The 10,287-nt window shown below is 46.6% G+C and overlaps 1 protein-coding gene across 3 annotated transcripts; it reads left to right on the plus strand.

Annotated features, from left to right (window-relative positions):
• Positions 1-400: 400 nt before the first annotated feature.
• Positions 401-10,268, plus strand: UBXN10 (UBX domain protein 10). 3 transcript variants are annotated; one of them, XM_055002099.1, is made up of 3 exons: positions 401-482; positions 3,908-4,030; positions 7,075-10,268. In XM_055002099.1, the coding sequence occupies exon 3, from the start codon at positions 7,090-7,092 to the stop codon at positions 7,978-7,980; it is 891 nt and encodes a 296-aa protein (XP_054858074.1). In that variant the 5' UTR covers positions 401-482; positions 3,908-4,030; positions 7,075-7,089; the 3' UTR covers positions 7,981-10,268. The 3 variants fall into 3 exon arrangements, with proteins under 3 accessions (XP_054858074.1, XP_054858075.1, XP_054858073.1); XM_055002100.1 differs by lacking the exon at positions 401-482 and adding an exon at positions 1,428-1,532; XM_055002098.1 differs by lacking the exon at positions 401-482 and adding an exon at positions 3,238-3,306.
• Positions 10,269-10,287: the final 19 nt, after the last annotated feature.

The raw sequence follows: 10,287 nt of genomic DNA on the forward strand, positions 1-10,287 counted from the left end.
TTCCCATACTTCGCCCACAAATCCCCAGGAATTTCCCCACCCAGAGTTGGCAACGCTACTCTCCACCCCAGCCGTTTTCCTATCCTGAAGCGGACCCCAAGAGCTGCTATTTGCTCTGTGGCAGAAGGGAGGGACCTCAGCAGGGTATTATAATACAGTAAATTCCATCCTTCAAAGCTGCCATTTTCCCCTATGGAGCTTCTCTCTTTCTCGTCCAGCATATGTCCCCCCGCCCCGCCCCGCCTCAAAAACACAGAGAAGACAAATGCCTAGAGCGGCCACATCAAACCAACACGCGTTCCCATTTCTCCCCTTGAAATGACGTTTTAGTTTTCCACTCTATGGTCCTGGGAGATATGGCGTTCTTCCGGCCAGAGACAGGAAGTGGACTGTTAACGGGCGTTGCTGGGGAAACGCGGCGCTGTTTGCCACCGAGAACGGGGCCGGCTGCAAGCGGGGCTGATGGATGGAGCCGCAGGGAGGTGAGAGGCCCCCGTGTTGCTCTCGGCCGGCCAGCTGGTCTCCTCCCCAGCCCTCCCCGGGAGTGGCCGGCCTATCTTGCGTGGGGGGAATAGGCAATTTCCTTCCAATTCTTGCAGTTGCCAACCTCCAGATGGTGGCTGGAGATCTCCCGGCTTTACAGCTGATCTCCAGGCCACAGAGATTAGTTCCCCTGGAGAAAATGATTTCTTTGGAGGGTGGAATCTGTGGCATTATACCCTGCTGAGCTCCTTCCAATCCCTGCCCTCCCCAAGCTCCACCCCGAAATCACCAGGAATTTACCAACCTGGAGCTGACAACCGTAGCGTGTCCCTTCCCAAAACAAACTCTCTTTTATACTCACACTTTTATCCCTACCTCTTTCTCCAAAAAAAATCCAGCAGTGACGTCCATTGTCATCCCCTCTCGGTCTATACTACAACTATCCTTTAAGGTAGGCTAGGCTTTAGGGTTGCCAACAATTCCTGGAGATTTGGGGGGTGATCCCTGGATAGAGTGGGATTTGGGCAGGGGAGGGAGCTCAGCAGGGATCTGATTTTGAAGAGTCCACCCTCCAAAGCTGCTGTTCCTTCTACGGGAACCTGATTTCTCTAGTCTGGAGAGGAAATTCCAGGCCCCACTAGGAGGTTTGACAACCTTGCTAGGCCTGGAAAGGGTGACTGTTCCAAATTCAACTAGTGGCCGATTTAAACCCAAGTCTCTTGTCTGCAAAAGGCTCGTGGGTAATTAAATGGCAGGGGGAGGAGAGGAGTTTGGAAGGCTAAATGATGTAGACAAAACCTTAAATAACAAAAACTCTCACACGCATTCCCAATGTTCCTACCGTGCCTCTCTCTCCAAAGGAGGTGTGTTCCCTGTATTTGGGTCCTGCCCTTGCTCCAGAATGCTGGGGAGAGCATATATGGTTCTCCTTCCTTTTCCTCGCGTCGACTTACCTGTGAAGTGGGTTTGGCAGAGAGTGACTGTCCCTAGGTCACACCGTGGGCTTCATGGCTGAGAGGGCCACATCTTCCCGATCCTAGTCAGACAGTGTAAGTACTGCAGCCACACTGTCCTTCTAGGTGTGGTGGTAAAGGATTATTTGTACCGCTGTAACTGCATAACAACAACAACATTGTTTATATACCGCCCTTCAGGACAACTTAGTACCACACTCAGAGCAGTTTATAAAGTGTGTTATTATCCTCACAACAATCACCCTCTGAGGTGAGGCTGAGAGGGCTCTGAAAGAGCTGTGACTGACCCAAGGTCACTCAGCTGGCTTCAAGCAGAGTAGTGGGGAATCAAACCAGCTCTCCAGATTAGAGTCCTGCCGCTCTTAACCACAACACTAAACTGGCTCCATATTTATATGATGTGTGTATATCTATATCTGACAGAGCTGCCATATTTGTTTGTGTACGTCTTGGATTTGGGTATGTGTTCTGCACAGATTCATTAAGGTGTGTAGCTCCCCCATCGTGTATGAATACACTTTCCCCTCCTTTCTCATGCTGGGACCAGGATGCTGGCTACTCCTGCAAACTGCAGTAGGGCTGCCACTTTAAACTCTGGCAAATCGGGCGGAAGCTTTTAAAATGAACGCCCAGAATTTCCTGTAAAATAGAAGCTGTGATTTACCAGGGGTAGAAACCAGGCAATAGGAACTGTTGGAGCGTATGCAATAAATCAACTGTTTCTGAGGTGATGTGAATGATGTCTGTCGTGGACCATTGAAACATTCCTAGATGCAGCAGTCATCTCTCTGTCTTGTGAATTTTTATTTCATCTTCCCTCCAATTAGTGCAGAATGGTATACTATTTCCCAATTTATGTATGCCGTAACTGGGTCGACGTGGTCTAGGAGATGCCTTTTGAGAAATAGGTGCATACTTGGTGATTAAAATTTTTAAAAATTGGAACAGTGACATCATTGGTCAAATCGTGGCTGCTTGCTGGTATGTTATAGAAATCAATACATTTGAGTAGAGGAAATTGATGTTTATACAGTGTCCACAGCGTACACTGTTCTTTACAGAATTGTGTGTAATTTTTGTGCTGCCAAGTCACTTCCGACTTACGATGATCCTATGAATTTCCAACCTTCAAAATACCCTATCATTGATAGACTTGCTCAGGTAATTACAGAATTACTTAAGCAAAGAAGTCAAGCTGATGGAGTTTTTTCTTTAATTTCTTTAACATTTATTTAAAAATTGGTATCTTGCTTCTCTAGAATAATTTTTAATTCTACATCTCCTTTTTAAAAGCATCCCCTGCACAGACATTTTCGATTTGCTATTAAATAAAAGCTTGGGAAGTACCGCTGTCCATATACAAATATCTGCCCTGGCTCAATTAAAAATGGCAAATGCTCATTTACAAAACGAAAAAAGAGAGATTCTCCCCTTGGCTTTGCGCAGTATAAGCCTGCATGGGAGATTTCATTCTTTTTGCCCTTGTTCATAAGTTATTAATTCAGACTGTTGCTCAGGATCTTAGTATTGCTTTGTGCTGCCTTGGAGTTTCTGTTGCTGGGCATATTAAACTGAATAAACAAAACACACCTAACACAGCTAACTCAAGCCAGCTTTTTCTGCATTTGTTTTGATTCCAAATTCAGTGGGGCTGTAACTGGCAAGCCAGCTTTGCTGGACATGGGGTGGCAGCACCCTTCACCTCTGGGGCTACAGGCGCGTCGGACATTGCTGCGTATCCGTTAGTTTTCCTGTTTCTCATTTTTGAGGAGATGAGAGGCAAAATCAGAGGAAACTGACGTTAGCCTTAAAATTACCGTTTTCCCAAAGACGGAAGGAACACAGTATGGTAGGTGGCACCTGTTCTAATGCACCGTTTTGGTGGATTTAAGAAGCGTGGGACACAGAAAGTGGGTTAGATGTAAAGCTGTATACATTCAAATAATCATAATGTAGGTTGGACCACGGGAAAGTAAGTGCCCAGTGCTTCTGAAGAGCACCGTAGCCTGATGGGTCTGAGGCTGCATTCTGGAGACTTCAGGTTTGAAGGCTTAAATTACCAGTCAGCTTCTGGCCTCCGTTCAAGATGCTAGTAGTGACTTTTAAAAATGTGCGTTAGGGAGCTGCCTCGCTTAGCCGTTGCTTCCCATTCTTTGAGATCCTGGGATGATTCCCTGCCCTGTGCCATGTGTTTTAGGAAGGTCTCTAGCAGCGCATGAGACAGGTCAGGAGGAGACTACTTCGTTGTAGCTCTATTGCAGGGAAAGCAGCTGCTGTTGAATTTTTCCCTTTCTTCATTTGCTAAAGATACCCTTGCCAGGAAAAAAAAATAATAGGAGCAGGCTTAGAACTCATCCTGTGTTCTAGAGGATCCCTCTCTGACCCTCCCCTTGAAAAGGCAATGGAGACTATGCAGACACACATATCTTTCTTCTCTTCCTGGGTTTCAGGCTTGAAGATCTGTGACTCCCTGGAGCTGCAGTTGGAGATCATATCGGAGTGACTGACCTATTTATATCAGTGGGAGCTTTAGAGCTGCCAGTCCTTTGGAACTGATGGAGCATCTTCTGCAGGTGAGTCTGGGTGTGTCCCCCCCCCCCTTTACAAAGTTTTATTCGTGCTGTCTGACTTCTAAAACGGGGATATTTTCAATGCTGCTGCCTTCTGCCTCGTACCACACAGCTGGGCAATGTTCCATCCTCTTCCCCTTGCCTGCCTCCTCCTCCCAACGATTAGCCCTTTGAGGATATTCGCGAAAGATAGCTGTTCTGTCACATAAAGATAGGCGATGCGGCCACTTCTCTTCAGTTATAGTTCAACAAATGCCCACCCAGTGGATTCCACTGCTTTAAACAGAAGGAATGGAAGTGGGGGGAATATTTAGGCAGAGGATCAAGGTGGGAATTGAGGGGTGGCGAGAGAAATGGGTAAGGTGGGAACTGGCCAAGGGAAGGAGATTCACCAGACAGTGTGAAATGTGAGTTTTTCCATTTAATTTCTCTCCTCCCAAGGGTCCAGGATAGCTAATTGTATAATGATATAATTAAAACATAACACCAGCTGATCTAGAAACAGGATACATTGGCAACTAGCACCCCTTAGCTGCAGCTACCAAGCGCCCGTTTGAACAAGAAGGTATTAAGAATATACACAAGCTGGAGTCTTGGCATTTTGATGGACCTCTAGAGCAAGGCAGTTTTGCTCTAAGAGCTCTTCTCTTAAGTTTCTGGACCATGCCTTGCTATTTGAAGTAGCCTTACTATTTGTAAGTGGCCAAGAGGGCTGGATCCAGCAAAGATAAGGGCCAAAGGGCCCAAGTACTCACCAGTACCTTGCAGAGAGTTTATGGATTAGGCTCAGAGGAGACCAAGCGGTGGCTTGTGAGTTGGATCCGTTCCTGCAGTAACCTGTCTGCTCCCATCCTCCTGGCCCTGTCAGCCCTTTTCATGGTATGATAAAAACATTCCCCCATTTCAATTCGATGGAGAAGAAACATTTTCAAAAAGTAGTGGAAGGCTGTATTGCAGCTTCCTTCTCTGTCTTCTCCGGCACCAACTTTTGTTCATACAGCAAAATACACTTCTGTCCCTGAGGAAACAGAAAATGACAATCTTTGGGCTCTGTGTCACCTACAACAGTGGTCTGCAGCCCCTCCAGACCAGGACTCATATTTCACACTTCAGGCAGCAGAATGGGACCCCTGATCTGTAAGATACGTCTTTAAAACATTTCTGTGCTGCTTTTACATCCAATTCAGGGTGCCCGAGGCAGAGAAAATCAAAACGTTAAAATGTTTCGCACACGAAAAAGCATTTAAAATACACATATGTATACAAAATTGAAAATGAATAAAACATAATATAAACACAGGTACACACAAAAACACAAACTGGGAAGAGGGCTAAGAAGAGTTAGGCAGGGAACACTAAAGCAAACCAATAAGCTTTGACAGCAGATCATGATAGAGACAGACAAATCTTCCTGGGAAGAGAGGTCCAGAGTTTTGGTGCGGGCACCCCATGCAGGGCCTCTGAAGATGACTAGAGTGGTCACTTTAAGGTATGCTGGTCCTACGCTGTGTGTAGGGATTGGGGCCAGCACCTTGGGTTGGGCCCAGAAGCAAATTGGGGGCCTGTGTAAATGGAACAAGCCTGGAGTGATACGGTTCCGTACAACCCACTTCAGTCAGTATTCTGACTACTACTTGTTTATCCAACAGGAGGCCCAGATCCAGGGGCACCCCCAAGCTACAAACCTGCTCCTTTGGGGGGAGTGCAGCCCCAAGCAGAACAGGAGATAGCCCTGTTCCTGGATCAGACGTTCCCCCTACCAGTAGCACCTCTGTTTTGTCAGGATTAAGTTTCAGATTATATATATTATATATATAAAAGTTTCAAATACATAGCATTAATTTTAGTTTACCCTCTTAAAGCGTATAGCAGGCTTAGTGCTTACCCTGACAGCAGTTATCGATATGTATTTATTTATTTGTTTATAGTCCACCTTTCTCACTGAGATCCAAGGGACATTCTGCAGAGCTGTGAAATCACTCAAAAGCCCTTGCCCACAGCAGACTCGGATATATTCCAAATGACAGGAGCCCCCAAACTAGTCAGCCAATGAGCCACTGCCCTCATCCCTCACTGGCTGTATGGTTAGATCTGCTTTTGTCCCTACTGCTCCTGTTTAAATATGGTTAGTAAGAAAAAATGGGGGGGATGTCCCAGAGTCAATGCAGAAACAAAGAAAACACAAGGACCACAAAAAACCAATCCCGCTTTTATGTTCCAAATTGTAGAACTGAAATATACAATGCACTGGAGCTTGATATATATAATTACTGAGTCAAAAATTAACACCAAACCTCGCGGCTGGAGATGGCAACGGGCTTGCCGGCTTGCAATTTTCCCATTTCGCAAGAGTTATGCTTCTTCCAAAGCCACAATTTTTCCGTACACTTGCAAAATGAACATTCAATCCTTTCTCTTTTCAAAGTCAATCTGTTCCAAACTCTTTTTTCGACATTCGAAAGTTGTGGCTTTGGAAGAAGCATAACTCTTGCAAAACGAAATTGTAAGCCGGCAAGCCCGTTGCCATCTCCAGCCGCGAGGTTTGGTGTTAATTTTTGACTCAGTAATTATATATATCAAGCTCCAGTGCATTGTATATTTCAGTTCTACAATTTGGAACATAAAAGCAGGATTGGTTTTTCGTGGTCCCTGTGTTTTCTTTGTTTCTAAATATGGTTAGTGGCAGCTGCAAGCATAACCATGCTTGAAATAGCTGGAAAGTTTGTTAATGCACAGAGCATTAGCTAATATGTAATTGCCCATTCCTCAGATGGGTGGGCTCCCTTCATTTTGCACTGGAGGTGTGAAAAAACACAAGGGTGTACTCCACTGGGAATTTTTCATGCCCTTGTGATAATGGATGGGCTGTTTCAAGGGAGATTTGTGCATCTGAACCCCCCTTGGTTACAACTTATTTTTGTGGGATGCTGGCTGGGAGGATAACAAGGGCTGCTTTCATATCTGACAATGAGCTGTGGCTGTGGCTGCAGCAGGCATTTTAGGTATTACCAGTTCCTTGAGATACTGTTGCCCATTCATTTCCACAGGAGTCCTGAAAAGCAATGGCAGCTGCTTCGCATCTGAACGTAGCACCCCCTGAACGGCAAACCTCCGTTGGCATTACAGAGCCTCCCCTCTGGCAGCCACCCGCCGTCACCATGCATGTCACTCGCCCAAAATCTGCAAAGGGGCGCACAAGGCCCAGTTTGAATTACTCCCGTAGTGTAGAAGCCTACTCCTGTCGGGTGCCATCATCCCCTCAGCCCTTATCTCCCTGTGACAAACCTGGGAGTGGCCAGAGGGCAGACTTCCCCCAGCAGCTGTGCCAACCCGTTCAGGCGTCTCCTGCCGAAATCCCGGATCTCCTCCAGCAGGTGCCTGTGCGGACCTCCTGTTCCTTGAATAAGTACAGGGTGCTCCCATCCATCAGCCGAAAAGAACTGAGGAGAGGTGCAGTGGAAGTGATGTCCGAACAGGCAAGTCAACTCCGAGTGAGCAACCGAGTGAACGAAGAAGAGCAGAACTTCAAAGGTCGCCTGCCAGAGAGGGTGCCCACCTCTGCCATGACAAAACGTGATAGGGGCAGTGGGGAACATGCAAAAACATCTCTTCCATTGGAAAAGAAGCCATTCAGTGAAATGAAAGAAAGAAGCATCTCCTTGCCAGCTCCAGCTCTGGAAGAACCCTCCGAGAAGGAACCAATGTTGCTCTTGGCTGTCAGGTCTCCTTTGGGTCAGAGGTTTCAACACCACTTCCGCCCAACTGACCGCCTCGAGACTGTCCTTGCAGTGGCAGAGCGGAAAAACTCAGCCGTGTATAAGCGCTGCAGTATTGAAACTGTGGAAGTGCCTCGGCGGACCTTCTCCGACCTCACCAAGTCCTTGCAAGAGTGTGCGATCCTCCACAAATCAGTGCTGTGTATCTTGCAGGAGGAGCCAGAAGGAGAGCTTTAAGCAGGCAGGGTCTGTTCTCTGTATTAAAATGCCATTGGAAGCCACGGGTCTTTACCTGATGTCCTTAGGCCCTCAAGCTCCTTTCTCTGGCCTGATGGGTCTTGTTTTCCAAGCTGTTCCCCACGTGCTCAAAGGGGACCCATTTCAAAACGTCCCATTTCCATTCCCTTTTTGGGTGTCCACCTCCCCGCAGTTTCCTCCTTCCATCACCACTCTGGTATCCTTGCAAGTGCCTTTCACTCCACAGGCAGTGGCAGCAGCATCACTTTCAAGGTCACGTGGGCTGCCCATTTGTTTCATATTTTGGACGACAGTTCCTGCTTAAATCATCCAGTGCTTTTAAAAATCCTCTCTTCAGAGAACATTTTATGTTTGGCTCAAAAAAAAAAAAAAGCAAAAGATCGCATATTTTTGTTCTACCTTCAAGGATAAGCGGCTTTTGCTTTCCCTGAGTTTTACTGTATTTTTTAAAATCAGCCGTTCCTTACAAGATTACTGCGCAAGATCTTGATGGATCTGGGCTCGAGAGTGGGTTATCCAGTGTAAATTTGCATCTCAGTGTTTGGCAGCTGGCGTGAAACCTCTCCCTTTTTGAAATAGGAGTTAATTGCAAACTTGCGTTGATTTGGTATTCTTGTACTCTAAATTGAGTCGGTCTGTGTATAAACCACAGCGCTCTCAGAAAACTGCTTTTTCATTTTTAAAATCAACCTTTGTATTTAGCAAAATGCCATTTATATTGTAAAAAAATCTGTATTTGCATGGGGGCAGGAGCAGGGGAAAACCCATCAACTGGCAATATTTAGGGCTTGGACAGCTTGTATGATACAAAAAAACGTATTAACCTACTGGATTGCTTGCCAAATGGCCTGCTTCTGAGTGTGTGTTTCTCATAAGCAAATCTCAACCTTTGCTTCGATGAAATGGCCAAATTAACCTCTTCAGATTAGAAGGGGATTACACTTCTGCTGTAATTAACGGCTGCAGAAACAGGCAACTTCCACCTCCGCTCTGTAGAGAGACGATTCGACTTTTCTTCCTTCCCCATCTGGCGGAAGCATTTGCCCATGCCAGTTCTTAAGATGTTCCTTTCTTTGATTACAGCTGCTGACTTCCCTGCCAAACTCTTTGCAAGCTGCCAGCTCTTCTCAGCTGTAAGCAGAAACAGTGTAATCTGGGAAGTTCTGTAAGCAGTGAATTGAAACAGACAGTGGTGGCAGGGAATGACACGCCCCTTTCCTCTGCCTGTCAGTGCCCCGCAGAGCAGAGTTTTGGGACTGAACAGAAAGGGAGCTTGACTGTTCTGGGTTGTCAACTATATGAAGCATAGGTGACAGGCAGCATTGCTCCTCTTGGAATTGGGATTAACAGAGCCTTGAGGCAAGGCCCAGTTCTGGCCACAGCACAGAAAACCCTACACTCACTAAGGCAGAACCCTTTCCAATTTGGGCTTTGCAAGCAAGAGGAAGGGGATGGGGGGGGAAGCTGCTTGTTCCGTCAAGTAGGAAAGCAGCAGCTGCTAACTTTCCTTCCAAGCCTGCTGCATGACAACTTTGAACCCTTTGGGTCAATAACGGGATGAGACGGACGAGCTGGACTGTGCATGCTGAGCTGCTGAGCCTTTTACCGAGTGGTTTGCCACAAGGTGGCACATTGGGATGGGAGAACCGGTCTGGCATTCAGAGGGAAGGAAGCGAATGTACAGCTGAGATGGGACCAGTTTAGACACGCAGCAGCAATCTCAAGTCAGCCTTTTCAAAGGCCATTCCGCTTCAGGCTGTTGGGGGGGATGTATAGCAAAGGCCCCTCTTGCATGAAACGCCAGGCACATAAGGAAAGCATGTCAGTACAAAAGCTAGTGTGAACCACTGCTAGTTGCATACATTCAGAGGTTTTTCAAGATGGGGGAAATGGCAACATTCACCTGGGACCTGTAATTGTACAGAAAGCCTCTCCCAACTGTTCTCAGTGTATAGGTTGGACTGGTTGGATTCCTGTTCAGTGACACAAACTGCAGTAGGAAGTTTTCCTCTCTCAGTGTGTGGGAGGGTGACCTTTTATGTTTTGGGACCAGATGGTCAACTTTAAAATGCCGCTTTCTCATTCTCCAAAGTCACCTGGGGGACTGCATTTCTCTCTGGTTAGGGGCAAGCAAGTATTCTGAGACGGCAGTAAGCGGACTGAGGGGGAATGCAAGCATGATGCGCCTCATCAGTAAAGCCTGAAACAGTAAATTAATGTACAGAAGAGTGTTACGATTTTTGCACTTGATTCAAAATAAAACTATATGTAGCATTAGGCTCAATA

Source organism: Eublepharis macularius, chromosome 17, assembly GCF_028583425.1.
Source record: "Eublepharis macularius isolate TG4126 chromosome 17, MPM_Emac_v1.0, whole genome shotgun sequence".
Taxonomy (NCBI): domain Eukaryota; kingdom Metazoa; phylum Chordata; class Lepidosauria; order Squamata; family Eublepharidae; genus Eublepharis; species Eublepharis macularius.

Excerpts from the sequence above, each read along its gene's own strand:
- UBXN10 (XM_055002099.1), top strand. The coding sequence starts at position 7,090 with ATGGCAGCTGCTTCGCATCTGAACGTAGCACCCCCTGAACGGCAAACC.